Source organism: Dipodomys merriami, unplaced genomic scaffold (genome assembly GCF_024711535.1).
Source record: "Dipodomys merriami isolate MVZ:Mamm:240054 unplaced genomic scaffold, mDipMer1.0.p SCAF_177, whole genome shotgun sequence".
NCBI lineage: Eukaryota > Metazoa > Chordata > Mammalia > Rodentia > Heteromyidae > Dipodomys > Dipodomys merriami.
The window spans coordinates 872,698-900,411 of record NW_027203126.1 but is presented as its reverse complement, the minus strand read 5'-3'; the positions used below and the strand labels follow the sequence as shown (position 1 = coordinate 900,411).

At 51.5% G+C, this 27,714-nt stretch overlaps 2 protein-coding genes across 2 annotated transcripts; one reads left to right on the top strand and one right to left on the bottom strand.

Annotated features, from left to right (window-relative positions):
• Positions 1-4,726: 4,726 nt before the first annotated feature.
• LOC138829840 (hepatocyte nuclear factor 1-alpha) lies at positions 4,727-21,745 on the top strand. The gene is made up of 10 exons (XM_070026388.1): positions 4,727-5,128; positions 10,130-10,329; positions 12,321-12,507; positions 12,763-13,004; positions 14,290-14,441; positions 14,566-14,767; positions 16,707-16,898; positions 18,107-18,228; positions 18,311-18,455; positions 19,367-21,745. The coding sequence occupies exons 1-10, from the start codon at positions 4,803-4,805 to the stop codon at positions 19,492-19,494; spliced, it is 1,896 nt and encodes a 631-aa protein (XP_069882489.1). The 5' UTR covers positions 4,727-4,802; the 3' UTR covers positions 19,495-21,745.
• On the bottom strand, positions 21,721-27,358 carry LOC138829841 (protein CUSTOS-like). Its single transcript, XM_070026389.1, has 6 exons — positions 27,208-27,358; positions 25,942-25,984; positions 25,660-25,758; positions 23,596-23,669; positions 23,069-23,156; positions 21,721-22,628 (listed from the first exon to the last, which is right to left on the bottom strand). The coding sequence occupies exons 1-6, from the start codon at positions 27,353-27,355 to the stop codon at positions 22,307-22,309; spliced, it is 774 nt and encodes a 257-aa protein (XP_069882490.1). The 5' UTR covers positions 27,356-27,358; the 3' UTR covers positions 21,721-22,306.
• Positions 27,359-27,714: the final 356 nt, after the last annotated feature.

Genomic DNA, 27,714 nt, shown 5'->3' with positions numbered 1-27,714 from the left:
TTTATATATATGTATATATATATATGTGTGTGTGTGTGTGTGTGTGTATATATATATATATATATTCTGCGTTGTCAGAGGGTAAGAAAAGCAAAAGAAGGCCAGATTCACACTCCTAACTAATCTGCTCCCCAGATAAGGCCTTTAATCCATTCACCTGCATCTGGTCTTCAGGACCTAACTGCCTCTTTTTTATTTTTTTATTTTTTTTTTGTCAGCCGTGGAGCTTGAACTCTGGGCCTGGGCGCTGTCCCTCAGCTCTTCAGCTCAAGGCAAGCGCTCTACCACTTGAGCTACAGCGCCACTTCCGGTTTTCTGGTGGTTTATTGGAGATAGGAGTCTCACGGTCTCTCCTGCCTGGGCTGGCTTTGAACCGTGATCCTCAGATCTCAGCCTCCTGAGTAGCTAGGATTACAGGCGTGAGCCACCAGCGCCTGGCTGCCTCTTTTTTTTTTTTTTTTGGTCAGTTGTGGGGCTTGAATTTAGGGTCTGGGCATGATCCCTGAGCATCTTTTTGCTCAAGGCTAGTGCTCTACCACTTTGAACCACAGTACTATTTCCCCCTTTTGAGTGGTCACAGGGACTTTTCTCCCCAGCCTGGCTTTGAATCTTGATCCTTAGATCTCAGCCCCCTGAGTAGCTAGGATGACCGGCACCTGGCTTCTCACTGCTTCTTCTTAGGCTCAACCTCCCAACACTGCTGAGGGTTCACATTTCAGCACCTGAACCCAGAGGACAGCATGCAAACCATAGCTTGCTGGGTTTACTCTTGTACACGGGGAAGCATACACACAAATGAAAAAGAAAATCGCACACGGTTAATTGCAATAAAATACAGTTACTCCTTTATTTAACAAAGTTATTGCCCACCTAGGGTGTGTATGCTCAAGATGCTATGCGGCAGGGCACAAAGGAGAGGAAATGTGGGATGGTGGGAATGTGGCAGGGAAAAGGCAGTCTTGTAAACCATCCATGTCATAAGCAAATTACAGGGTAGCCATGTCCAGTGGAAAAATGGAAGCCATGTATACAGATTTGTTTCCTTTTTGGTAGGGCTGGGGATAGAACCTAGGGCCTAACAAATGGTAGACAGACACTGTACCTACCACTTAGCCACAGTCCCCAGACCACATATACAATGTAACTTTCTGTGCTGGCATAGGGGGTTGAACTCAGGGCCTTGTAATCTCACTTGGCTTTTTTGCACTCAAGATTGGTGCTCTATCACTTTAGCCACAGCTCCACTTCCAGCATTTTACTGGTTAATTCGAGATAAAAGCTCTTACACACTGTCTTGCTCCAGGCTGGTTTCAAACAGCCATCCTCACATCTCAGCCTCCTGAGTAGAGTAGCTAGGATTGCAAGCGTGACCCACCAGCCTCCTGGTTATTAACAAAATATCTGAGACAGGGTCTCGCTATGTCGCTCAATTGTCATCACCCTCCAGCCTCAGCTTCCCCAAATGCTGGGATTGAAGGTGTGAGCTGCCACACCCATCTAATTTAAATATTACTCAAATTTTGCCAGATGGGGTGGCTTGTAAGACTAGCTATTGAGGAGGTTGTAATTGAGAGGATTATGGTTTGAGACTGGCCTGCACACAAAAAAATTTAAGATGCTCCACCTTCAGTCAATAATAAGCCAAGTGCAGTGGTGTGGGCCTGTAATCCCAGCTTCTTGGTTGTAATAAATTGGATAGAAGTCTAGGCTGGGGGCCTGGGAAGGTGGCTGAGTGGTAGAGCGCTTGCCTCACACGCATGAGGCCCTGGGTTCAATTCCTCAGCACCACATAAGCAGAAAAAAAACAGAAGTGGCGCTGTGGCTCAAGTGGTAGAGCGCCAACCTTGAGCTGAAGAGCTGAGGGATAGTACCTAGGCCCAGAGTTCAGCCCCATAACTGACCAAAAAAAAAAAAAAAAAAAGAAGTCTAGGCTGGCCTGGGCAAAAAGCAAGACTGTGGATTTGAAAAATAAGGGAAGCAGGGCTGGGAATGTGGCTTAGTGGTAGAGTGCTTGCCTAGCACGCATGAAGCCTTCGGTTTGATTCTTCAGCACCACATAAACAGAAAAGGCCAGAAGTGGTGCTGTGGCTCAAATGGTAGAGCACTGGCCTCGAGCTGAAGAGCTCAGGGACAGCGCCCAGGCCCAGAGTTCAAGGAGCTAGAGGCAGGAGCATAGTGAGATCCTATTTCAAAACCAAACCAAACCAAAACTCCCAGCTAAACCCCTCCCCCACAATATGATCAACTCTACAAGAACCACTGGCCTCATCTCGAATTCTCAGTAGCCACACGTGGCTGAAGGCTGTAGCACCGGACCACGCAGTGGGTCCAGCATTTCTGTTAGCAGGTGGGAAATGATGGTGCATTAAGTGTTCATGTGCACACTTAACCCTCTCTCTGAACAGCATCCTAACCCTCCCCAGGGTTCCAATATGTAGCCCAGGCCTCCCTCAGTCTTGCTCCATAGACCAGGCTGCCTTTGAACTCACCTGCCTCAGACTCCTAAGGGCTACCTGGGATACCTCACCAGACAAAACCTAGCTAATTTTTTGTTGTTGTTGTTGGTTGTGGGGCTTGAACTCTGGGCCTGGGCACTGTCCCTAAGCTCTTCAGCTCAAGGCTAGTGCTCTTATCACTTGAGCCACAGCGCCACTTCCAGCTCTTTCTGTTTCTGTGGTACTGAGGAATTGAATACAGGGCTTCACGTACACAAGGCAAGCACTCTACCACTAAGCCACCTTCCCAACAACAATTCTTAAGCATTTTTATCATCACTCACCTCCCCCAATTCCATCCCTATAGAATGGCCACTCCTCATTTCCTGCTCCTGATCAGAGCTAGGCCTCTCGAAGCAAGTGGTCTATTTCTCTCTGTATGGATCTGTCTGCTCTGGACATCTCATGTAAATAGAACATGGCCCCTGGAGTCACCCCCTTTCACTACACATCTTTGTGTGTATGTGTGCATGCTGGACCTGTGGCTTGAACTCAGGACCCAGGCTCTGCAACTTAGTTTTGTTGTTGTTGTTGTTGTTCAAGGTGGCTCAGTGGTATAGGGTTTGCCTTGCATGCATGAGGCCCTGGGTTTGATTCCTCAGCACCACATAAGCAGAAAAAGCCAGAAGTGGCACTGTGGCTCAAGTGGTAGAGTGCTAGCCTTGAGCTGAAGAGCTGAGGGACAGCGCCCAGGCTCAGAGTTCGGGCCCCATGACTGAAAAATAAAATAAAGAAAGAAAGAAAGAAAGCTGCTGGTCCTGTACCATTTGGACCAAAGGCTTAAATTTTTTTTACAGATAAGAGTTTCTCAGGGAATTTTCTGCTTGGAATGGCTTGGAACCACGATTCTCACATCTCAGCCTCCTGAGTAGCTAGGATGCCAGGTATCAGCCACCTAGCCTGCCTTTTTTTTTTTTTAAACAGGAGAATGACCTACTGTTGCATGGTTATCCCTCATTCACCCCTGGGGGAGTGCTCATGGCTTTCTCTTCATTTAGGTTGTGGTGGATGATGCAGCTATGAATATTCACATACAACATTTCTTACAGATGGGGCTGGGAATGTGGCTTAGTGGAGAGTGCTTGCCTAGCATACGTAAAGCCCTGGGTTCAATTCCTCAGTACAGCATAAACAGGAAAAGCCAGAAGTGGTGCTGTGGCTCATGTGGTACAGTGTGTTTTTGTATGGGCCATCATCTTTTCATTCTAAAAGGCTTGGCATGAACTTTAATGTTAAAACTATATTGGGTAAATTAAAAAAAAAGTTATATTGGTCTCCATGACTTTTTGGTACCTCTTAAAATTCGCACCTGAAGCCAGGCTCTGGTGGCTCGCACCTGTAATCCTAGACACTCAGGAGGCTGAGATCTGATGATCGAGGTTCAAAGCCAGCCCGGGGAAGGAAAGTCCATGAGACTCTTACCTCCAATTAACCATCAGAAAACTGATGGTTTGAGCACTGTGGCTCAAATGGTAGAGTTTTCATCTTGAGCTGAAGTGCTCAGGGACAGCACCCAGGCCCAGAGTTCAAGCCTCACACTGGAAAAAAGAAAAAAAAAATCACACCTGGGGATCTAAGCCTGGATTTCCGCTTGCAGGTGGACTTCTCATCAACTTCCGCACATTATGGACCTAGCCAGTCCCTGGCCCACAGCAGATTGAAGTGTTTTTTGTTTTTTTCCTGGAAGGAGATGTGGAATGGAGTGAGAAGGTCCTGAAACAGACCTGACCTAGCTCTGTCCTTCAGAACTGGCCCAGAGGCCTACAACTTCCTGGTGCTTCTGTTTCTCCTAAGAAACAAACTTCAGGGGTTCACAGGCCTGGGCCTGACCCCCTCCCCTAGGCCCCATGGAGGGGAGGGAGTGAGACCTAGCATTGCGCGCACCCGATGGGCTCCCTGGTGTCCAGTTGCCCCCCTGACCCCAATCCCACCTCCCCCACCCTCCCCTCTGCCCACCCCCATGGAAGGCCACGGCTCCCCGGGGCTCCTGCCGGCTAGACGCTAGGCCTGTACTTTGCAGGGCTGAAGTCCAAAGTTCAGTCCCCTCACTAAGCACACGGATAAATATGAACCTTGGAGAATTTTCCCCAGCTCCAATGTAAACAGAGCAGGCAGGGGCCCTGATTCACTGGCCTCTGGGGCCAGGATTGGGGGGCTGGGGGGTGCCCACTAGGGCTTGGCTAGTTGGGGGGGGGATCGGGGTGGTGGTGGGGTACCTGGAGCTTGGTTCCTGATCGCCGGGCGGCCGGGTGGTGGGTGGGGGAGGCGGTGGCTGGGTGGCCGCGTGGCCTGGTGTCCGCAACAGCCATGGTGTCGAAACTGAGCCAGCTGCAGAGCGAGCTCCTGGCGGCCCTGCTCGAATCGGGCCTGAGCAAAGAGGCGCTGATCCAGGCCTTAGGGGAGCCGGGTCCCTACCTGCTGGCTGCGGACGCCCCCCTGGACAAGGGGGCGTCCAGTGGAGGGAGCCGAGGAGAGCTGACCGAACTGCCCAATGGGCTAGGGGAGACCCGGGGCTCGGAGGACGACACGGACGACGATGGGGAAGACTTCACGCCACCCATCCTCAAAGAGCTGGAGACCCTCAGCCCCGAAGAGGCAGCCCACCAGAAAGCCGTGGTGGAGACGCTTCTGCAGTAAGGACCCCCCCTCACCCCCAGCCCAGCCCACAAGGGGCCTACCCCACTCCAGCCAGGCCTTCAGCTTAGCCGAGGGAGCAGGGGTTGGAGGGGTGACAGGGGGACGAAGTTCCAGGTGAACTCCAGAGGGTCCTTGATCTGGAGGCTGGAGGCCGGAGCTTGTGACCTGTCTGTCGGCCAAGTCTACAATCTGGATGGATCGGTGGCCTCCAGTCCCTAGGAAATGGGTCAGGCCCCAGAGGTACCTTCCGATGGAGGACAGAGTCGGGAGAGCCACAATTCAAAAGCCTCAGAGAGCCAGAGGGTGAGGGGAAAACCTTTGGCCATTTGTACTTCTCTAAGTAATTTCCCTGCTAAGCACGCAGAGTGGCGGCTTGGACCAAAGCTGGGGTTTGGTGGGGTGGGGTAGCTTCTCTGATCTTCCAGGACCTCAGACATTTGGTTGGGAAAGCCCGGGACTTTCTTACCTGAGGTAGATGGAACCTTGGGTTCCTGCCCCACCAAGAATCCCCCAACCTGGCTACAGGCTGGCAAGAGAGGCCTTACTCCATTTGGGGGAGAAGTGGGGGAGCTGAGGGTCTCCCCATCTGCTGTCTGCCTTCCCATCTCCAGGAGAACTGGGTGGGTCCCGGAGCTCCAGGTCTCCCCTCTCCTCAGAAGAACTGACCTGGTTACTAATTACCCATGTACTTTATTATTTCTCTTTTGTTTTATAAATTTATAAATGGCAAAAGGCTCTGATAAGGCCTGTGATCATTAACTTGTAAGGCCCAGTGGCCTGGTGAGACCTGGGCCAAGCAACCTCCCACCCAGTGGGGGTGGAGAAGGGGGGGCATGCTAGTCTGGGGGAGAAGGGTGAGTTGGGGGGCAGCTACAGGGAGTACCCCTCCAAAAGAAGGTGCCCTAGCATGTTCCCCAACCTCCACCTGCCTGAGAATTCTTACTACTGTGAGACGATTCCTTGTCTAATTTCCCATCATGGCAATTGAGATGAGCCCTAAGGGGAAGCTGGGGATAATTTAGCTTCACCCAAGGGAGAAATTGAGGCTTAGAATGGGAGGGGATCTCTGACTGGGGTGGGGGGCCTAAGGGGGGTAGAGGATTTAAAAGGAATGCCCAGAAGATGTTTTGCCTGGTGGAGGTGGTTGTGGGGGGGTCTGGGAGGGGGCATGCCTCAATTCTGTCCAAGGTCCTGATTCAGACCTAGACTGGGGGGTTGGGGGGGGGAGTGGATCTAGCCTTCCCAGAAGTCTAGGAGACTCATAAGGCCCTAGGGAAGGGGGCAGGGGAGCAGTCAGGCCCCCTGACTTGGCAGGAAGAGGAGGGCAAAAGGCGGCCTCATTTCAGGGGTGGGGCAAAGAGCCAGACCATGCCAGACCTACAGCCTGGGTAACCAGGACAGGGCGGGGCCTGACCTGCTTCAGGTGGGACTGGAGGTTTTCTTTAGGGGTGAGACTAGAGACTCAGGGCCCAAGGGCCTTCCTTCTTACCTGGCTGGACTCTTGATCAGCAGCCCCTCTGGTGGGGTGGTAAGGCAGGGGGAGGCTTGGTCCACAGCCTTTGACGGAAGTGGGGAGCAGAGGTCAAAGTACTCCTTGGGGACCAGCAGAAAGACCTAGAAGATGAGGATCAGAGGATAGGTAGTGAGGAAGAGATGGAGAGCTAGGGAGGGTGGAGGGAGGGAAGCCAAACAGACAGAAGGGGAGAGGGTCCCCGAGCAGCGGGGAGAAGGGGTAAGAGAGAGAATGAGGAGCCCTTAGCCGGAGGAGGCTCTAAGTGCTCCCCTCCCACCAATTGGGTTTTCTTTAATGCTAACAGCATGCTATTTACTTTCCATTTAAATTTGAGATGTTGCTATAAATTATCAACCAGCTCCTTGTCCCTGTGGAGTTGATAACTAACTACCTGGGTTACTTATTGTTCAGGTAACAAAAGAGATCTGTGAACACCCTAGAGGGGGGGAAAACGTGGGGCCTTTAGCCTCTGAGCAGGGGCAAGAGTCCCCCAAGGAAGCGACTGGGGATGGGGAGGACCCTGGATGATGGCCTTGTCAGGTGGGGAGGTTGAGGCAGGAAGAGGTGGGGCACCAAGTGGAAAGATGGCCAGCCTATAAGAGATGGGAAGTCTCAGGTCTTCTGTGCTGCCCCGCCCCCACCTCCCTAGTCCCCAAGTTTGAAGCCCGTTGCACTAACTGGAGATTTTTCCCTACGTCTTCCCACTGAGTCTACTGTATGATACTAGATGAGTTCCTTTTCTTCCCCTGCCTCAGTTTCCTTAAGTAGACAATGAATGACATCCAAATTCCCTGCCCTGGTTCCATCCTCTCATGAATGATCTCTTCCCTGACCTCCTTCTCTCCCTCACTTCGCTCTATTCTGCTCTTTCCCTCTACTCTGACTTGGCTGTCTTTCCCCACGCACATATTCATAAGTGGATTCCCACTCAGGGCCTTGCATATGCTGTTCCTCCTCCTCACAGCCATTTTTCCTGATGTCTGCTTTCCGCAGAGCGAATGCCTAGGATTCCTCCAGCTAATAGGAGGACCTGGGACCCCTTTTCTGTGTGAAAGTCCTTTGTGGGTCCTCCTGGTCTCTGAACAGCTCAAACCCCCAAATTAAAGCTCTCTGATCCTCCCATCAAGCAACACGAGAGCACGGGTGAGCCCCAGGAAGACAGTAGTATTGGGTGTAAGATGGAGTATCTGCCATCACTCTGGGTGTCCAGTCTGCCTGGGTTCTAAACACAGCTCTGTCCCTTTCCAAGCCATTAGCAGAGGCCAAGCCTCTGAAGAAAACGGAAAAGGTGATAAGGCTGGCCCACAGATTAACCCACAGGACAGACACAGGGTAGGCATATGCGAGATGGTGGCATCTGCCACTTTATGATGATTATTTTGAGCCAGTAATGGGGCACATGAGGATGTGCTGGTCTTTGTCCTCTGTGATTTTTTTGGGGGGAGGAGGAGAAGACGTAGAGAGGGAGCTGAGCACATAGTCAGTCTTCAGTTCTGGGCCTCTTGATTCCCAGAGACTCTGTACAAGGAAAGGTGACTCACACTCCCTGGAGAGAAGGAAGGGGGGCGGGGAGGTGTCCTCAGGAGAGGAGAAAGGCCCATCAGATAAACATGTTTGCCCAAAGCCCAGACCTGGACTTTGAACTGCCCTTCCCTCCTAGTCCTGCCTGGCACTTCTCAGAGAAAGGGGAGGTGGAGCTGGAGCTCCAACCAGAGAAGCCAGGGAGGTCCTGGCAACAGGAGACATTCATGCAGCCATGCCTGAGGCCTGTACTTGTGCGCTGGTCCTGGAGCTTGAACTCTGGACCTAGGCACTGTCCTTGAGCTTCTATGCTCAAGGCAAGTGCTCTACCACCTGAGCCACAGCTACACTTCCGGTGTTTTAGTGGTTCACTGGAGATGAGAGTCTCACAGACTTCCCTTACAAGGCTGGCTTTGAACTGTGGTCTTCAGATCTCAGCCTCTTGAGTAGCGAGGATTACAGGCATGAGCCACCAGTTCCTGGCTACATACATATTCTTATTTATTTATTTTTGGTCCGGTCGTGGGACCTGAACTCTGGGCCTGGGCGCTGTCCCTCAGCTCTTCAGCTCAAGGCTAGCGCTCTACCACTAGAGCCACAGTGCCACTTCCAGCTTTTTTCTTTTTGCTTATGTGGTGCTGAGGAATCGAACCCAGGGCCTCAGGCATGCAAGACAAGCGCTCTACCACTGAGCCACCTTCCCAGCCCCTACACACATATTCTTGAGACCTTACTACATCACCATGGGTCACCTGCTTCACCCTTCTGAGCCTCAGTGTTCTGTCCTGTGGCCTGAGTATCTGATTCCTCAAATTACTGCAAGGTTTAAATGGCTAGCCCAGGGCAGCAAATACTCCTGTGTGACTTTATCTACTGCCGACCAATTTAAATTGATCTACCCCACCTTCTTTTCCCATCTGATAAAGAGAAAAGGAAGTCAGAGAGAGGACAAAGCTGATAATAGTTGGTGCCCTCCCATAGCAGAAGAGCTTTGCCCAGGGTGCCAGGCAAGAGACAAGGGAAGGGCTGGGTAGGAGGGCCTGTCTGGTGTCACTGTGGTGCTGCTTTTGGCACGAAATTAGAAGTAGAGAGAGGAACCAGGTGTGGTAAAGAATACCTATAATCCCAGCACTGAGGAGGCTGAAGCAGGAGGGTGGAGAGTTGGAAGCAATCCTTGAAACAGCAGGGCAACAGTACAACAGGTATACCAGATAGACTATACTCTGCCCATTTATCCACTCATTTATCCACCCATCCATCCACCCACCCATCCACCCCCATCCATCTATCCACTAATTTGTGTAGTTATTTAATTAAATTAATTAATTAATCAATTGAGTTTTTGGTCATGGGGCTTGAACTCAGGGCCTGCGCTCTGTCTCGAGCTTTGCGCTTAAGGCTAGCAGTCTACCATTTTGAGACAGCACCACTTCCTGTTTTCTGGTGGTTAACTGGAGATAATAGTCTCATGGACTTTCCTGCCCAGGCTGGCTTCGAACTATAATCCTCAGATCCCAGGCCTCTTGAGTCACTAGGATGACCGGTGTGAGACACTGGCCCCCTGGTACCATTTATATATTTATCAGGGACATACTTTGCCAGTCATCTTGGTGAGAGTTGCGTTTAGTTTCTCACAGTAGATAGACATATTTACTATCCCCAGACAGGAAGAGGGGAGGAACTTTAGGGGAAGTATGAAGGAGACACCCCTCCTCATCTGGTTTGTACTTCCGGTGTGATCCTCCTCCTGTCTGATCTCCCTGTCTACGTGTGTCCTTCTATCTGTGGGTACCTGGGCTTGTGTCCAGTGTGGGTGACCGGACCTCCCTATTCCTCAGCCCAGGGCTCCATACCTGCTTTCATCCACAGTCTCCATCCCTTCCCTAGCTGGCTCAGGACCCCAGCAGGGTCAACAGGGCCAGTGGGTGTCCACTGAGCAGGCTCTGTCCTTGCCTTCTCCCAGGGAGGACCCATGGCGTGTGGCAAAGATGGTCAAATCCTACCTACAGCAACATAACATCCCTCAGCGAGAGGTGGTGGATACCACCGGCCTCAACCAGTCCCATCTGTCGCAGCACCTCAACAAGGGCACCCCCATGAAGACGCAGAAGCGAGCGGCGTTGTACACCTGGTACGTCCGCAAGCAGCGAGAGGTGGCTCAGCGTAAGTAACCACCCCAGCCTGTGTCCTCCCTGGCAGGGCCTGGGCCTCTGCCTGTGGGACTCCAGCAACATTGCTCACTTGCTCTGCACAAGACACTGAGACTTGCATTTTTGTGGGATGGTGTTTACTGAGCACCTGCTATGTGCTAGGTAGGCCTAATACAGAAAATAAAGTGTTTCTTTTCTTTCTTTCTGTCGGTCGTGGGACTTGAACTCTGGGCTTGGGCGCTGTCCCTGTGCTCTTCAGCTCAAAGCAAGTGCTCTACTGTTTGAGCCACAGTGCCACTTCCGGGTTTTAGTGGTTTATTGGAGGTAAGAGTCTCACAGAGTTTCCTGCCCAGGCTGGCTTGGAACTGTGATCCTCAGATCTCAGCCTCCCGAGTAGCTAGGTTGACAGGCGTGAGCCACTGGTGCCTAGTGATAAAAATATTTCTAAATTATGAACTGACTGTGGACAAGAGACATCTGGTCTACCTAGGGAGGCAGCGGTCTCAGGAGGGTTCTGGTGCCAAGCATGGCCTTTAGACTAGGCGTGTGTGTGTGTGTGTGTGCGCGCGCGCGCGCGCGCGTGCGCACATGCATGCGTGCACACACTAATATTTGAGCTATGCCTCCAATTCCTGAAAATTTTCATATACTACACCTACCCAGTCTGTGTACTGGCTACATCTGTCACAATTGCCAAACCAACATTAATATATTATTAATATACTTAGCTTTTCTCTAAGGTCTTTTTTCTGTTTCTGGATCCCATCGGGGTGGACTTGCTTTATTTTAATGTTTTGTCTCCTAAGGCCCTTTGATCGTTATGGTTTCTTAGAATTTCCTGGATTTTGATGTCGTTGCTGGGGTAGTGTATGTGTGTATGCATGTGTGGATACTGGGGTTTGAAATCAGGGCCTGGGCACTGTCTCTGACTTTTCTGCCTTTTGAGCCACAGCTCTACTTATGGTTTTTTTTTAGTGGTTAACTAGAGATAAGAGTCTCATAGACTTTCTTTCCCTGGGCTGGCTTTGAACAATAATATTGAGATCTCAGCCACCTGAGTAGCTAGGATTACAGGTATGAGCCACCATCAGTGCCCAGCTAGGGAGGATATACATACATACACACATATATGATTGTGTATTTATATGTATGCATGTGTGTGTATATCTATATATCTATATATCTATATATCTATATATCTATATATCTATATATCTATATATCTATATATCTATATCTGAAATGTTTTAGGCTTGGGGGCTAAGTCTGGAGTGTCTTGTACTCCAGGTCTTGGGTCCTGTCCCTGCCTGCCATCCTGGAGCCAAGCACAGAAGTAGGTAGATGGCAAGATGGAGTCTCAGAGGCCATGTGGGTGGGTAGGTGGGAATGAGCCACGGCTGCAGAGGTGAGCTTCTAGCCCGGGATAAGGCTTGGCTTTGGGGTCTCCCCCATTCCTTAGGTGATTTTCTCAGGGATCATCTGTAGAGGACCAACTAGCTAATGAGGGCTGGCTAGGTCTTTTTCTTCCTAGAAAGTCCAATTTCCAAGTCTAGAGAATTGATAATATCTCAGAATCTTCCCAGGAGACAGGGTTCAAGTTACTGCTCTACTGTGTACCCCCTAGATGTTAGGGAGATGTGTAACCTCCTTGAGTTTCACCTTCCTTACCAGTAAAATGGGGAGAGTAAATACTCTAAGCTTGAACATTATGCTACTGCTTACCTGGAATCTTGTATTGAGAATCGAGAGCGTCTAGCTTGGCTCTGTTAGAAAAGTGTGCAGGGGTCGATTAGTGATGTCTGCCTTAGTCACAGGTTAAGAAAGGGATGGCTTGTATGTTGTGTGGTGTGTATGTGTTATCACTGGTTCAGATGATTTCTAGGTTTAGCTGCAGGCTCCTCTGGGGTAGCACTGGAATGAGAGAGAATCAAGGTCTCGGTCAAGTGAGCTGATGTGGGGAGGTGGGTGTGGCCAGTGCCCCACTTATAGCTCTCTCTCCTCCAGAGTTCACCCACGCAGGGCAGGGTGGGCTGATCGAAGAGCCCACAGGGGATGAGCTGCCGACCAAGAAGGGGCGGAGGAACCGTTTCAAGTGGGGCCCAGCGTCCCAGCAGATCCTCTTCCAGGCCTATGAGAGGCAGAAGAACCCCAGCAAGGAGGAACGTGAGACGTTGGTGGAGGAATGCAATAGGTACATGGCTGGAGTGCTGGTTTGGTGAGGGCTGAGGTGAATGACAATCTGATGGTGATGTTGTTCATATACAGCTGAGCTCAGAGGGGTTAGGTCACTTTGTCTAAGGTCACACAGAAGAACTGGTGTTAGAAGCCAGATCTGCCAGCCTCAGACATTTGGGCGGAGCTCCATCTCTCAGGCTCCGCCTCCCTTGCCCAGGCGAGGGTTCTTCCAAAGCCCGGTTTGGAGGTTCACAGGTGGCCATCTCTGCAGGGCGGAGTGCATCCAGAGGGGCGTGTCACCCTCGCAGGCCCAGGGACTGGGCTCCAACCTTGTCACGGAGGTGCGTGTCTACAACTGGTTTGCTAACCGTCGCAAGGAAGAAGCCTTTCGGCACAAGCTGGCCATGGACACTTACAGCGGGCCCCCTTCAGGGCCAGGCCCTGGGACAACACTGCCGGCCCACAGCTCCCCCGGCCTGCCCCCATCTGCTCTTTCCCCCAGCAAGGTCCACGGTGAGTGTGCTGGGGGGGGGCGGGGGAGGCTGGGCTGGGAGCTGGAGGGGACAGCAAGTGGGTAGAGGGGACAGAGGGCAGGCGGAGGGGACAGAGGCTACGTGGAGGGGACAGAGGGTAGGTCAGGCACCATCCTCATCTGTCAGCATGTTTGGTTGCATTCTGTGGTAGTCTCCCCCTCCCCTACCTGCTCCACTCTACTGCATGCATTCTGTCCATTCCTTCATGTCCACTCATCCAGTTCCAGTTCAATCCACTCACTCCGCTGACCACAGTCCCTTCCCTCCACTCCACTCTTCTCCCCCTGTGCTCTGCCTCACCCACTCTCCCCACTCCTGCAAACTCTCCCACTTCATTGAAGTTTGGTACCGTTCAACCAATTTCCACCCAACCCATGCAGTCTCGTGCAACAAAGTTCAGTGGAATTCAGTTCATGTTGTGTAAGTTCCTCCCTTGGTGTCTGCAGGAGATTGATCTCAGGAACTCCCAGATACTAAAAACAATCTCACTTTATACCCAGGCCCTGGCACTGACTGTGATGCTCCTGTTTGTGCTTCTCCAGTGTCACTGGGGATAACTGGCGTGTGCCACTGTTCCTACCATTGTGCTTGCTTCCCCCTGTAGCTTGGATATCAGGCACAGGCCACAATGGCTGGCTATTGGTTGAGATGGAGTCTTGTGAACTTTTATGCTCAGGGTGATCTTGAACCACAATCTTCCAGTGTCTGCATCCCAAATAGCTGGGATTACAGATTTGAGCCACAGTGCTGGTTTATACTGTGCTGGTTTGTTGTAGTTTTTTTTCTTTTTGGCTGTCATAGGGATTGAACTCAGGACCTGAGCCCTGTTCCTGAGCTTTTGTGCTCAAGGCTAGCACTCTACCACTTGGAGCCACAGTTCCACGTCCAGCTTTTTGGTGGTTAGTTGGAGATAAGAGTCTCACAGACTTTTCTTCCTGGGATGGCTTTGAATCTCAACCCTCAGATCTCAGTCTCTTGTGTAGCTAGGATTCCAGGCATGAGCCATTAGCACCTGGCAACACTGTGTTTGATAGAGCACCTTCTGCATGTCAGGGCCAGCACTAAGAAGTCCTAGAATCCTGGAGGGAACAGGGCACAGCCAGCTTGGGGTGTGGGCCTAGAGTCCACAAGGTAACAGTTCAATGTTGGCTATGGGAGGAAATGTGGGTGTGTGGCCTGAGCATAGCAGCATGATATGAGGCAAGGAGGTCTATGGGGTAAGGCCGTGGAGGAGGCGCTGAGGCTGGACGCTGTCTCTACTACAGGTGTGCGCTACGGACAGCCTGCGAGCAGCGAGGCGGCAGAGGTACCATCCAGCAGCGGCGCTCCTTTAGTGACCGTGTCCACACCCTTGCACCAAGTGTCCCCCACAGGTCTGGAGCCCAGCCACAGCCTGCTGAGCACCGAAGCCAAACTGGTGAGTGTCCCCTCTTGGCGGGGAGCCTGTTTTCCATGTCTGGAGGCTCTCAAGTGGTCCTAAGGGTTGTGGGGGTGATGGGAGGCCCTCCTCCCCTTGACTCAGCTTGGCTTCTCCCTCGCAGGTCTCAGCCGCCGGAGGCTCCCTGCCTCCCGTCAGCACCCTGACCGCACTGCACAGCTTGGAGCAGACATCTCCAAGTCTCAACCAGCAGCCCCAGAACCTCATCATGGCCTCGCTTCCCGGGGTCATGACCATTGGACCCGGGGAGCCTGCTTCTCTGGGGCCCACATTCACCAACACCGGTGCTTCTACCCTGGTCATTGGTGAGCTGTCAGGGCTGGAAGCGTTCTGGGAGGGCTCATGGAAGCTAGGAAGTGGAAAGAACCCTCAGGACTCCATCATTCATGTGTACAACACCTGTTTTTCTCTCTCCTTCCTTTCCTTCCTTCCTTTCTTCTTTTGGTATTGGGGATAAAACTCAGGACCTTGTACTTGTTACCACTTGAGCCATGTTCAGTCCTTTTGCTTTTTTAAGTTTGCTTTTCAGATAGGGTCTCGTGCTTTTGCCCAGTCCCAGCATTAGACCTTTCTTTTCCTTCCTTGGCCTCTTGAGCAGCTAGGATTACAGGCTATGCACTACCTGTTTTCTGAGTAGAGTCTATTCTTGGCCAAGCACCTGTCTGTATCAGTGATATGTGAAGAACCAGATCAAAACCTTAAGGTTTCCAAGTGTTGAAGTAGGCAATGAACACAATATAGAGATGTCAGGACATCTTAGAAGGCAAGAAGTCTGTGGGAAAATTAGTCAGGTAAAGTGGTGAAGAGGGGGACTTGATGTTTTCTAGGTTTTTTTTTTTTTTTTTTTGCCATTTTCGTGGTTTTCAGGTGGTTAATTAGAGATAAGAGTTTCCTGGACTTTCTTGCCAGGGCTGGCTTTAAACTGCAATCCTCAGATCTCAGCCTCCTGAGTAGTTAGGATTACAGGCGTAAGCCACCAGCGCACCTGGCATTTTCTAGTTTTTTTTTTTTTTTTTTTTAAAGAAATATTGCTCAGGGCTGGGTGCCAATGGCTTACTCCTGTAATCTAGGAGGCTGAGATCTGAGGATCATGATTTGAAGCTGGGAAAAGTCTGAGATTCTTAACCTCCAATTAATCACCAAAATAAAAGCCAGAAAAGGAGCTTGCCAAACAAAACAAAACAAAGCAAAAAAACCACTCAGTGTTAAATAGAGGGAGTTGTAGGAAGGAAGAGGTGAGGAGAACAAAGCTAAGCCCAGGATATTGGTACACTCTGAAACCCCGAGGCTTCAGGGAATCCTTTGACTACCCCAGAGAACTAATCACCAGCCCAGATAATAAGCTAAAGGCTGAGAGAAGGGAAGTGATGTGCCAGGGCTGTTTCTTTGTATCCGGTGGTACTGAGATTTGAACTCTAGGTCTAGTGCTTGCTAGGCAGGCACTCTGTCACTTGAAGCTCAGTCCTTTTTGCTTTAGTTATTATTATGGATTTTTTCTTGTTGGTCATGGGCCTGAACTCTGGGCCTGAGCACTAGCTCTTCAGCTCAAGGCTCTACCACTTGAGCCACAGCACCACTTCTGGTTTTCTGGAGATAAGAGTTTCAGGAGCCAGGCACTGGTGGTTCACACTTGTCATCCTAGCTACTCAGGAAGCTGAGATCTGAGGATCACGGTTCAAAGCCAACCTAGGCAGGAAGCCCTCGAGACTCTTCTCTCCAATAAACCACTCAGAAAACTGGAAGTGGCGCTGTGGCTCAAGTGGTAGAGCGCTCGCCTTGAGCTGAAGAGCCCAGGCCCAGAGTTCAAGACCCCTCCCCCTCCCAACACACAAAAAGTTTCAGGGACTTTCCTGCCTGGGCTGGCTTTGAACCACAATTGTCAGATCTCAGCCTCCTGAGTAGCTAGTATTACAGGCGTGAGCCACCAGTGCCCGGCCTAGTATGGATTTTTGCCTGGGGCTGACATCAGAGCTAGATCTTCCCTCCATCTCCATCTCTGCTCCTCCATAGCTGGGATTACAGGCATGGCCTATCAGGCCCGTCTCAGGTTGTGTGTGTGTAGTTTGTCCCCCCACTCCTTCTTCTAACCCCTGGGCTCTGGGAAGAACGGATGGTGCCTCCTCTCACCCCCTCCTGCCTCAGGGATCTGGGCTGGGTCTGGGGAGATAGTGTGTGTATGTGTGTATGTGGGGGGCGGGTCATTATAGAAGGAGGCTTGGCTGACTCCTGCCTCTCCTGCCCCAGGCCTGGCCTCCACTCAGGCACAGAGCGTACCGGTCATCAACAGCATGGGCAGCAGCCTGACCACCCTGCAGCCCGTCCAGTTCTCCCAGCCATTGCACCCTTCCTACCAGCAGCCTCTCATGCCCCCCGTGCAGAGCCACATGGCCCAGAGTCCCTTCATGGCCACCATGGCTCAGCTGCAGAGCCCCCATGGTGAGTACCCCTGGCCCCGCGCTGGGGGTGGGCATGGGGGGGGGAGGTAGAGGTTGGCTATGGGAGCGCGCAGGGCAGGAAGTGTGGTCTCTGGGGCTCTGTGACAGATGTCTGTGGGCCACCACCCGGCCGTGTGAGTGTGGGGATGCGCAGCGGTGAGGACGTGCACTGCTATGAACACGGGCTGGGCTGTGTATTCCCATGCCAGCCTGTGCTTGGCAGCAGAGGACTCCCTGCCACAGAGACTCAGCCCTGGCTAAGGGAGGCCCAGGGCCAACCTTCTCACCGCTTTGGGTTCAGATCTTGCGGGGATTCAGCGCTGGGACAAGGGCGGGCAGACCAGTCCGTGCCTCCACATTATGCTCCTACCAGCCCTGGGGAGATGTGGTTCTAAGGCAGGGTGTGAGGGGGTCTATGACTTTGCAGGGCGGAAAGGTAGGGTTACATGTTAGAGAGGTGTCTGGAGGTGGAGTAATTGTTGCTCTCTGACCTGCACATGCTGATGGGGGCCTCATGCCTTTCTTCTGAGGCCTGTGGTGTAAACAGTATCTGAACTTAGTATATCACCTGTACAAAAGAGACTGTGCTTAGTACAATAGCATCAGCACTTAGTACTGTAGGCCTCACGCTTAGTGTATCACCTGTACTTAGTAAAGCAGGACCTGCACTAAGTACAATATCTGAGCCTACACTTAGTACAGTAACCTCTGTGCTTAGTATAGCCTGTGTTTAGTACAGCAAGTACTTGCACTTAGTACAAGAGGCCCTGTGCTTAGTACAAGTGTAAGCAATTAGTACTGTAGCACTTATGCTTAGTGCATCACCTGTACTTAATGCAACAGCACCTGTATTTATTACAAGAGCCTGAACTCAGTACAGTAACCTCTGTGCTTAGTACAAGGAGTACTTGTACCAAGCACAACACTGCTCATGTCTAGTATGCTAAGGGGCTACACTTAGTATGGCACCTTCACTTAGTTCAGAAACCCAAGTTTTTGGTATAAAATTGTGCTTAGTACCACAGCACCACTGCCTTTCATTCCCTTTCCTACCTGTGACTTCTGGGAGACAAAGGGAGCTGTAGGTGGTCTCTCGATTGTAGCTGAGTGGGCCATTCCTCCTTGGGACCCTGCCCCATCAAGCCATTTCAGCCAGGCACCTGGTCCAGGGTGTCATGTCTGTCCTCTGTCACCCTTCCTCCCGGCCAGCCCTCTACAGCCACAAGCCGGAGGTGGCTCAGTACACGCACACAGGCCTCCTGCCCCAGACCATGCTCATTACTGACACCACCAACCTGAGTGCCCTGGCAAGCCTCACGCCCACCAAGCAGGTAAGGCCCTGGTCCTCAGGCAGCCCAGCCCAAAGCCCCTACTCCATGCCCCAGGAACTCAGGGGTTTGCTCCGGTCCCCAGGTCTTCACCTCGGACACTGAGGCCTCCAGTGAGTCTGGGCTGCATGCCCCGGCATCTCCAGCCACCACCATCCACATCCCCAGCCAGGACCCTGGTAGCATCCAGCACCTGCAGCCTGCCCACCGGCTCAGTGCCAGCCCCACAGGTGAGCCGCCCTCATCTTGCTGTATCCTGGGAGGGACAGATGGGGGCGGTACTTCCTGCCTCCCAGGCACAGCCCTTGCACCCATGAGGTGCCAAGCAGTGAGTGTGCTGCAGAATGGAGCTGGATTTGCAGGCATAGCTCCTTTCTCAGTGGAGGGAAGAAAAGAAGTACCTGGGAGACACAGCTGAGACAATAAATAGGAAGTTAACTAGGCTTACTGCAGGCCGGAAATAATTCACGGATGGGTCTGGTTTGGCTGGGCTCAGGACTGATTATTCTTTGAATGGCTAGCATTTAAAAATCCGGAGCCTTGGGTTGGGAATGTGGCCGAGTGGTACAGTGCTTGCCTAGCATGCATGAAGCCTTGGGTTCAATTCCTCAGTACCACATAAATAGAAAAATGCCAGAGGTGGTGCTGTGGTTCAAGCGGTAGAGTACTAGCCTTGAGCAAAAGAAGCTCAGGGACAGTGCCCAGGCCCTGAGTTCAAGCCAAGACTGGCAAGAAAAAAAAATTCAAAGCCTTCTATGAGCTCAGTGTCTCCCACCTTTAATCCTAGTTATGTGTTAGGCACTGGTAGGAGGGTCACGGTCCAAGGCCAGCCCTGGGCAAAAATACAAGACCTCACCTGAAAAAACTAAAACAAAAAGGATGGAGACAGGGCTCAAGTGGTAGAGCACCTGTCTCACAAGTGCAAAGCTGTGAGTTCAAAACCCAATTCTGCTCCAAATTTCCAAACTATCTTGAGGTAAGCCACACCTGGTAGCCCCAGAGCCTAGCTGGGAGGGCCCCCTTAAGACTTGACTCTGGGGTTGGTTGATCTTCTGGGGTTCAGGTGAGGTCTGAGTACCCCTAGGGATGGGCAGGTGGGCGGGTCCAGCCAGCCAGCCAGCAGCTCGGTTTCTCTCTTCAGTGTCCTCCAGCAGCCTAGTGTTGTATCAGAGCTCCGATGCCACCAACGGCCACGGCCACCTGCTACCATCCAACCACGGGGTCATCGAGACCTTCATCTCCACACAGATGGCCTCCTCCTCCCAGTAACCATGGCAACCGCCTCCCAGGGTTCAGGCCCTGGAGCCTGCCTGGGGGGTGATGAGGACCGCGGCCAGTCACCTGGAAGACACTGGGGCCTGCCATGCATCTGCTGCCACGTGGTCCCTCTGCCACTCTGTCAGCATGAGAAAGGGACAGTTCCCAGAGGTCCCCTGCGGAGGAGGGCAGTATTGGCTGAGCAAGAGGGGAGACTGTGGAAAACAGGGAGGCAGAGCCTCTTTCTGGAAGGACAATGCCTGCTGCTCAGGATAAGACCTTATGACTTAGAACACAGGAGGGGCCAGCCTTCGGCTCTGGAGCCCCCTGCCTCAGTCTACAATGAACCCTGGGGTCTTGAGGGATCTCTGGCAGCCACATTTTTTCTTCTTTTTTTTTTTTTTTTTTTTGTGCCAGTCCTGGGGCTTGAACTCTGGGCCTGGGTGCTGTTCCTGAGATTTTCTTGCTCAGGCTAGCACTCTACCATTTAAACCACAGTGCCCCTTCCGGTTCTCTGGTGGTTCATTGGAGATAAGAGTTTCACGGACTTTCCTGGCCTCCCACTGGTGTGCCACATTTCTTGCAACACCAGACTCACTGAACTGTGAAGCCATAGACCAACACAGTCACCTGACGCCACCGCTGCGGTCCTTCTAGCTATCCAAGTGGCTACTGTGTGCCAAGGGCTGGTGTTCAGATGCCCAGCTACTGGGGAACTTGGGCTATCAGGAAAGCAGGCTGGGTTCTTTTGGCCTCCCTTATCCTGAGCTTCTTCTAGGGCCATTTTCCTGATTATTTGTTCCTCTTGACCATCATGCCTTCTCATGCCAAGTTGCTACCTTTGCCCCTTCTAGAAAGGCCAGGCCCTCTCATCCACGGTCCAGGCCCAGGGTAGCAGCTCTTCTGGTCTCCGGACCCCAAGACTGGCAGGAAACAACAGAGCTCAGGAGTAGCAAGGCCTGGGAGCTGGCAGAACCGAGGTGGACGGAGGACAAGAAGGTGGGGAGCAACTGCATGCCCTGGACTGAGGTTCAGAAGCTTGGGAATGTGGCTGGCTCAGGACTGGGGGCAGGGAGCCAGCAGCCACCCTGAGGAGACTCAAGTTCTGAGTGGCCCTGGAAGAAGCAGCCGTGAGACACCAGGGTACGCGTGACCTCATCTCTCAGGGCTGCCACTGAGAACTGCGTCCCCTTGCAGCATACAGCCAGTTATGGGTGAGCCTGTACAATTATTTAACTTTTAGTAAAGTCAGTGAGAAATGTAGAGAAAGTTCCTGCTTGTCTAGGAGTACATGATGGGGTTTGGGCAGGAAGAGGGTGGCTGAATTGGGGCAGGGGACTGAGGTGCAGAGAAACAGGCTCCAGCCACACCTGTTTACACCCACCTGCTTCTCAAGCTCTGTTGAACCTGAGGTGAGGGGATGCTGCCAGAATTACCTTAGCCTTGAACTTCTACCGCATGTAGAAGACCCCGGATGCACAAGGCCTAGTCCCAGTGCTGTGATGCTTCCTGAAGTACTGAAGCTGGAGTGGAGTATATCTCAAGGGCGTGGCAGGACCCCAAGTATGTTATTTAACAATGTTAAGATTTAACATTGATGGTGCATACTAATAACCTCAGTATTGGGAAGCTGAGGTACAGGATTATGAGTTCAAGGCCAACGTGAATTACACATTGAGACTGTTCCAAAAAAAAAAAAAAAAATAAGCCAAGTGTGTGCACATACACCTGTAATCCCAGCCACTCTGGAGGTGGAGGATCACAGTCTGAAGCCAGACTGGGCAAAAGCATGAGACCCTATCTGAGAAACAAACAAAAAGAAAGGACTGGAGATGCAGCTCAAGGACTGGAGATGCAGCTCAAGGACTGGAGATGCAGCTCAAGGACTGGAGAACAAGGTCCTGAATTTAATCCCTGCAGTGACAAAAAAACAACAAAAATTAAAAAAAAAAAAAAAGAGCTGGTGCCAGAGGCTTAGATCTGTCATCCTAGCTACTTGGGAGGCTGAAATCTGAGGACCACAGTTCAAAGCCACCCCAAACAGGAAAGTCTGCGAGAGTCTTACCTCCAATAAAATATTCAGAAAAAGCTGGAAGTGGTGCTGTGGCTTCAAGTGGTAGAGTGCTAGCCTTGAATAAAAAGCAGCTGAGGGACAGTGCCCAGGTGCTGAATTCAAGTCCTAGGACTTCCCTTCCCCCCCCCCCCCAAAAAAGGAGAGAGATTGAGCATTGACAAGAAGGCAGCATCCAAGTCATTCTAATCTCTCACAATTTATTTTCTCTTTCTTTGTCATCCCCTGATGTTATTGGTTGAACCAGGGCCTTGTACCCCTGAGCTACCTCCCACCCCTCAGACCAGTTCTGAAAAGCTAATTGGTTTAGACACATTCTGTGTATTCATACATATAGAAAAAGGATATTCTGAAAAACTGGGGAAAGGAAGAAAAGCTCTCTTTTTCCCAGGCAATGTCTTTTCAAATGTGTGTGGCTGAGGGGGATGTACAGAAGTTTCTCTGGGTCTTTTCCACACCAGGCTGAGGAGGCCTGGGAGGAGAGAGGCCTTCCTTTACTTTGTTCCCCTCAGACGATATTGGATGCTTTACCACTTGGCCTGGAATGTTGTAGAAGCACAGGGCTTCCTGAGGCATCTCTTTCCCATGTCTTTATGGGGACTTTGCACAGACCATAGTCACAATCGGGACCTTGTGGAGTGGCAGCTGCAGGTCCCGGCCTGGCCCTTGGAGGGAGGCGTGGCCTGGAGACGCCTCCTCCTCCAGGGGTGCCTGGTCCTTGCAGCTGGCGGGGGCGGCACCTGCAGCGTGGGGTCAGTTTGCTGGGCATGGGGAAGACTTGGCCTTTTTCTTCTTGGCCTTTTTCTTCTTTAGGGTCGCAAGTGCCACCTGGTCCCCATTGGCCTTGCCTGATTCCTTTTCCTGCTTTTGGCCTTGGGGCCCACTGGTGGGGGTGGCGGCCACGGCCCAGTCACTGTTGGCCACTGTTGTGGCTTTCTTTTTCAACTTCCTTTTCTTCTGCTTGGACTCCTTCTCCGCCTTGACAGGGCCGTGGATGGCGGACTCCCGGAGAATGTCTGACGCGGACACGGCTGCCTCCTGGCACCGCTGCCACTCTTCATCGCTGTCCTCGCTGCTGCTTGGGGGACAGGCAGCCACAGTCGGGATGGTTCAAGGCTGCCCCTTCCTAGCCTCCCTCAGCCAAGCCCAGAGGAAGACAGTGAGGACTCAGGCTGAACAGGGAGGGTGGGCCTGCACTCCACGGCTCCGCCCACCAGCCACGTGACCTCACCGAGTGATAGGTCTCTGACCCTTGGTATATTTATCTGTAAAACAGGGGTCTTAACAGAGATATTACAGGATGCCAACAGAAAAGGAGGAATCTAGCCTAGGAAAGTGCTTGGAAAGCAGTGAAAACCTACCCCCTCCTGCTGATAATTACTTATTCAGAGACTTCAGACCCATTGGGTCTAGACCTGACTGGGGTTTGCTTGGTTATTCCAGGAGATTGGCCACAACAGGACAGAAGCAAAAAAGGAGAGGCTGTGGGGAGAAGGGAGAGGGTGGGCTTCTTACCTGGAGCTGGGGGGTCTTCGCTTTTGGGGTCGGGGAGAAGCTTCTTCCTCAGGGTCTCCAGGGACGGATGTGAAGAAGAGGCGGAAGCCTAGGATCCACAGTGACAGTCAGTTGGGGAGACCCTGCTCTCCTGCTCTCCTGAGCCTGGGGCTGCCTGCCACTGTCCCAAAGGAACTCTGCTTTAGGGCTGAGGTCTCCGTGAGGTCTGCCCAACCTACCAGCGAGAGCAGAAGGTAGGGGCTAAAGGGACGGCAGGTCCTCTGAGGACTTTGGAAACCTGGGGTTGAGTCTCTACCTAAGCCAGCCTCCAAAGAGGCTAAAGAGCTGGGCAGGGGCCTGAGTTGGAAGGATGGGGCTTGGAGGCGCAAGGCAGCTGGGGGTTCTCAGAGCCTCAGTTCCCTGGGTGGTGGGTGGGGCAGCACTGGGTGGGCATCTCTGGGCAGGAATGGCCCAGCTGCACCTCGAGCCCCACACACGCTGCCAGCACATGCCAAGCGCCAGCTATCATGAAGGGCGCAGCCGCTCACCGTCATCCTCCCGGGCCACTTTCTGCCTCTCAGCTTTCCTGGACTCTGTCACCACTTCTGAGATGGTAATGGAGCTAAGGGGAGAGGACAGGGCAGACTCATCACAACATGCAGGGTAACAGTGAAAATCAAATGTGATTGTAAATTAAAAAAAAAAAAAGTTTTAAAGTGGAGGGTATTGGGCACACATACACGCATGCATGCATGCATACACACATACATGCATGCACACACATACATGCATACATACATACTACACACATACATATGATCCTAAATCCAATCCCGCTAACCTGCCCAACAGTCCCCACCCACTCAAACTGCATCGCTTCATTTGTTTAAATGCCTTTTATTCTAGAAAGTATTGAAGAATTTTGAGATGCAGTATAACAAAAGGAATATGGTGGAGGAGTAGAAAGAGCCAGAAGTATGAAATGTGAAAGAGCACAGATCTTGCTCTGAGCTTCCTAGCAGCAAGTATGTAAAGGGAAATATGACCAGTTCAGAGAAGGGGGTCCAGAGGTCAGCCTTGGGAACAGGGGAGACATGTTTCTTTTTCTTTTCAAACAAGGACTTGTTATTGAGCTTAGGCTGGCCTTAAACTGGCACATCCTCTTGCCTCAGCCTTCTGAGTACTAGATTAAAAAAACCCAAGTTGGCATACCTTGGCCCTAAGTTCCAGCCTCAGTTACCTTCCCCACTCCTCACCCCATCTTCTACAACCAAATGTCCCTAAGAACTGGCACCAACCCTGTGTCAGAACAGAGACTGGTGCCTGGATGGCTTTGCTCCTCCCCCTCTCTAGGTTCTTTGGTGATACTCAGCTCATAGATGGAGGGAAGGTAGAAAAGGCACTCAGTGCAAGACTGGGTTTGCACACAGGAGCACTGTTTTTTTCTTTTTAGGGTACTGGGGTTTGCTAAGCAAGTAATTTACCACTTAAGTCACACCTCTAAGTTGTTTTGTTTTCAGCTTTTTTTTCAGACAGGGTCTCACTTTGCCATACGTGGCCAGACTCCCTTTTTTATAAAGCCATATGCTGAGCTAGTAGTAAGGTCGAATGTCTGTGTCCCTCTTAAGTTTCTATGTCGAAATGTAAGTTTCAAGGTGATGGTGTTAGGAGATAAGTCAGGGGTGGAGCCTTTATGAACAAGATGTACGACAAAGACTCCCTGTCCCCTCTACCATGTGGGGACATGGTGAGGCACTGGCTGTAGAAGAGAAAGACAAAGAGGGCTTCACTAGGCGTTCAGCTTACAGGTACCCTGATCCTGTACTCCCCAGTCTTTAAAACACGAGGAAGACATCTCTTGTGTGTATAAGCCCTCATGGTATTTTATTGTGGCAGGTAGTAGTATTGGCAGCGTTTTTTGTTGTTGTTGTTTGTTTGTTTTTGGGTCTGGTCTTGGGGCCTGAACTCTGGGCCTGGGAGCTGTCCCTCAGCATTTCAGCTCAAGGCTGGCACTCTACCACTTGAGCCACAGCGCCACTTCCGGCTTCTTTCTTTTTGCTTATGTGGTGCTGAGGAATCGAACCCAGGGCCTCATGCATGCAAGGCAAGTGCTCTACCACTGAGCCACCTTCCCAGCCCCAAGGGGTTTTAAGAATGGTCTACCTTCATATGCCTCATCAATAGAGACCAGGCAGGCTTAGAAAGGAAGATGAGAATTTGGGACCATGTTCCACCTGAAATCCCTATCCAAAAGGACAGATGAACCTTCCTTCCCAGAGCACAGGTTGGCCTTCCTAAGCCAGCCCTTTCCCATACTACCCTCACCCTGTGCGGGCAATGGCCAGCAGAGAACAGGCTTCTGTGCCTGGCATACAGAAAGAATGGTAGATTCTGTCTGGCCATCCTTGTCCTCTTGTGGTGGGAGCAAGCTTTTGCTTCCCAGGACTCCTCCTGTTCTCATGGTAGCAGGCTCAGGCAGGGTAAAGGCCATGGGGCTTAGGCACTAGATAGGACCGGAGGTCACTACAGGATATATGGGATACACTGCAAGAAGTCACAGCTTACGTATGCCAATTCCTGCTTGCGTAAGAGCAGAGAGGTGATCGGCTCACCTGTCCAGTAGGGCTCCCAATTTCTTGGCTACGTGGGCTCGGAACTCAGGGGTAGTCTGCAGCTCATTGCCATCTTGCTCGTGCTCATCCACCTTGTGTCTACAACACACACAAAAGCGTGTCTCTTCCTGTGTGATCAGCAGCTGTCCCCCATGAGGACAAGGACTACAAATGAGTCTTGTTCCCTTCTGATATACCAGGGTCTCACCTAGCACTAGATATACACGGGGGTGGATATTTGTTGAATGAATGCATGAAGCTGCTACCCAAAGCCCACAGTACCTGAGGCTTGGCCGAGAGGTTGGCAACTGGTTACCTGCAGCATCTGTGGAAGATGAACATTGAAGCATTTATAGGAGGAAAAATATGAGAACAAAAACAACTGTGAGTGCCAGGCAGCATTTCAAGTGATTCCTATGACTTGGTGGATCTTCCCAAAGCCCATTGGAGATTTGGCCACCATTTCTGTTTTACAGAAGACGAAGAAGAGTCAAGGAGAGTTAATCTTGGCCAGAGTCTAATGGCTACTTGAAACAGCACTGGGATGAGGACCCAGGCCCCTTCATCATCAGGTAGAACAGGTTAAGTCCAAGTTTAATGTTATGGAACTTTAAAAAATTTTGGTGGTACCAGGGTTTTGAACTCATGGTCTCATGCTTCTTAGGAAAGCACTTAAGCTATGCCCCAACCCTTTTTTAGAGGTTTTTTTTTTTTTTTTTTCAGATTGGGGTGGGGGTGGGGGGGGGTTCTCACACTTTTACCTAGGCTAGCCTCTATCTTCACCTCCCAAGAAGCTGAGATTACAAGTGTGAACCACTATGCCCAGCCCTCAATTTACTGAGTGCCTACTCTATGCCTGCCCGTGGGCTAAGTGCTGTGGAAGAAGAAAAAGGGTGGCTTTTTGTGCTGATCATTTTTTAAAATTATTTTATTTTGGAAATACTGTACAGAGGGGTTACAATTACATGGGCAAGATAATGAGTACATTTCTTATCAAGCATTGTCGCCTCCTTCTTTGTTTCCCCTTCCCATCCCATCCTCCCCGCCCCCCCCCCCCCACCAAAGTTGTAAAGCTCGTTTTCGACATAACGACTTGTACGTCTCATTGTTGCAATGGGTCCATGATCACTTTTTTTTAAAAAGCGAAACGTTCGAGATGCTCAGTCTGCTTGTCTCACACAATCAAATACCTAACGCCTATCAATCATAACCAGGTGTACTGAGCAACTGAGACAAAAGTATCCCTGTCCTCATGGGTAGAGACATGGGTAAAGGACACATGAGATGGAGGAGGGGTAAGTTTATGAGAAACCAAACCCAAACCCGAAGCAGGGAAGAGTGGTGAGGAGTGCCGGGTAGGGGATCCTTATAGAAAGGTGAGGAGTAATAAAAAGCAAGTATGGACGCAGCTCAGAGACGAGGAAAGGATGGCTGTGAGCGTTCGGGGCGTTGCAGATCGCTGAGGAGGTGGCGGCCTTCGCAGCGAGCGAGCCCCTCTGGTGAAGAACCCGTGTCTTCAGGGAAGTCTTACCGAACCCAATTCCCTACCAGCTCTTGGTTTCTCTGCTCCCCGCGGGTGCTGCTCCAGGCCCCAGGCTGGCACCGCCGCCTCGCGGCACCGCGCCAACTCCTCTCCATCGCTGCTGCTGCTGCTGCTGCTCTCTGCATCGCTCAAGGTGCCACTGGGCGCCGCCATCTTGGACGGCCGCAAAGGATTGTGGAGGACGCTTTCTGGCGTGGTTACTCCCACGTGACCCAGTGCGAGCTGTTGGCCTGGGGCATTGTGGGAATTGTAGTTCTTACTCTGAGACCAGGAGTTGTCTTGCAGTACTCAAACGTGAGGGCGAAAGGGAAGCTTTCGTCGATTGGCATAAACCCTACCACACGACGTACTTTGATAATAAAGATGTTTTTAAAGTCTGTAGACTATTATAGACTGCTTGTGTGCGTGTCTCAAGAGTTGAGTTTTGTTTTTTGTGTGTGCTGATAATGGGACTTGAACTCAGGGACCAGGCTCTAGCTGGATTTTTTTTTTTTACTAGAAATTGGTGTTCT